Raw genomic sequence first — 1,906 nt, 5'->3', positions numbered from 1 at the left:
ACCCGCGGGCTGGGGCAAAGACCTTAAAAAGAGAGAGAGAGAGAGAGAGAGAGAGAGAGAGAAGTTTAGTATGGTGGTACACACCTTTAATCCTAGCACTCGAGAATTATGGGTTAATGTAAGTTATAAGAGTTAATAAAAAATTAAAAAATAAATAAATAATAAATAAAAAAGAGTTAGTAAGAAGCCTGAGCTAATAGGCCAACCAGTTTATAATTAATGTAGACCTCTGTGTGTTTCTTTGGGTCTGAACGGCTGCCAGACCGGGTGGGACAGAAACCTGTCAACAGCTGAGAAGCAAACCAATATTTGAATAAAACCAAACCTAGCAGGACACTGTGGTACACACTTCTAGTCCCAGCTACTTCAGATGATCAATTGAGCCTAGTAGTCCAAGGCCTGCCTGAACATAGCACCTCAAAACACCTTAAACATAAATTTAAGAGCCAGGCATGGTAGCCCACACCTTTGATCCTAGCATTCTGGAGGCAGAGGTAGGTAGATCTCTGAGTTCAAGGTCTACTTAGTGAGTTTCAGAACAGCCAGGGCTACACAGAGAAACTGTCTTGAAAAACAAAACAAAAAATTAAATTGGAAAATTTTTAATTAAAAAAAAAAGGGAGACTAAAGCTAATACTTAAAAAAAGCAAGAGAACTCTCTCCTCCAGCCCGGCAAGATGCCCAAGGGGAAGAAGGTGGCCCCGGCCCCCGCCGTCGTGAAGAAGCAGGAGGCGAAGAAGGTGGTGAATCCTTTGTTTGAGAAGAGGCCTAAGAACTTCGGCATTGGGCAGGACATCCAGCCCAAGAGAGATCTCATGCGCTTCGTCAAATGGCCCCACTACATTAGGCTGCAGCGGCAGAGGGCCATCCTCTATAAGCGGCTCAAAGTTCCTCCAGCCATTAACCAGTTCACCCAAGCCCTGGACCGGCAAACAGCTACCCAGTTGCTTAAACTTGCCCACAAGTACAGGCCAGAGACCAAGCAGGAAAAGAAGCAGAGGCTGCTGGCCCATGCTGAGAAGAAAGCTGCCGGCAAAGGGGATGTCCCGACTAAGAGACCACCTGTCCTTCGAGCGGGCGTCAATACAGTCACCACTTTGGTAGAGAACAAGAAGGCTCAGCTGGTGGTGATTGCCCACGACGTAGACCCCATTGAGCTGGTGGTCTTCCTGCCTGCTCTGTGTCGCAAGATGGGGGTCCCCTACTGCATCATCAAGGGAAAGGCCAGGCTGGGGCGGCTGGTCCATAGGAAGACGTGCACCACTGTTGCCTTCACACAGGTTAACTCGGAAGACAAGGGTGCTCTGACCAAGCTGGTGGAAGCTATTAGGACCAATTACAACGACAGATATGATGAGATCCGCCGCCACTGGGGAGGCAACGTCCTGAGTCCTAAATCTGTGGCTCGAATTGCCAAGCTGGAAAAGGCAAAGGCCAAAGAACTCGCCACTAAACTGGGTTAAATGTACTGCTGAGTTTTCTGTACATAAATATAATTATAAAACTTCAAAAAAAAAAAGTAAGAGAATCATTTAGGCTACGTACTGAGGTCAGCCTGAGCTACATAGCAAGACCTTGTCTCAGAAACAAACAAAACCAAAGGTTGGGTATGAGGAGAGCTGGAGATGGTTCATTCAGTAAAGTGTTGTTTCAGTAGCATGAGGACCCGAGTCTGGAACCCTGACACCCATGAAGAAAGCCAGGTGTGTCTGTGATGCCAGCACTGGGGACGCTGAGGCAGGAGGATCCCAGCCTCGTCAGATTGCTAGCTCCAGTAAGATGGCCCAATCTTCAAAGTTAAGGTGGAAAGCAGTTACAGAAGATACCGTATGTGGGCCTCTGAGCTTCACGTATATGTGCATGCCCACATAGAACACATACAACAGGATGTCGGGGTGGGATGCCG

The 1,906-nt window shown here is 47.6% G+C and overlaps 1 protein-coding gene across 1 annotated transcript; it reads left to right on the top strand.

Moving 5' to 3' along the window:
• Positions 1-677: 677 nt before the first annotated feature.
• Positions 678-1,491, top strand: LOC121454115 (60S ribosomal protein L7a-like). The gene has a single exon (XM_041661317.1). It carries the CDS (start codon positions 678-680, stop codon positions 1,461-1,463), a length of 786 nt encoding a protein of 261 aa, XP_041517251.1. The 3' UTR covers positions 1,464-1,491.
• Positions 1,492-1,906: the final 415 nt, after the last annotated feature.

This window comes from Microtus oregoni, unplaced genomic scaffold, assembly GCF_018167655.1.
Source record: "Microtus oregoni isolate MIOR12 unplaced genomic scaffold, Mior012 000012F_ref0000307, whole genome shotgun sequence".
NCBI lineage: Eukaryota > Metazoa > Chordata > Mammalia > Rodentia > Cricetidae > Microtus > Microtus oregoni.
This window is presented reverse-complemented; position numbering and strand designations above follow the sequence as displayed.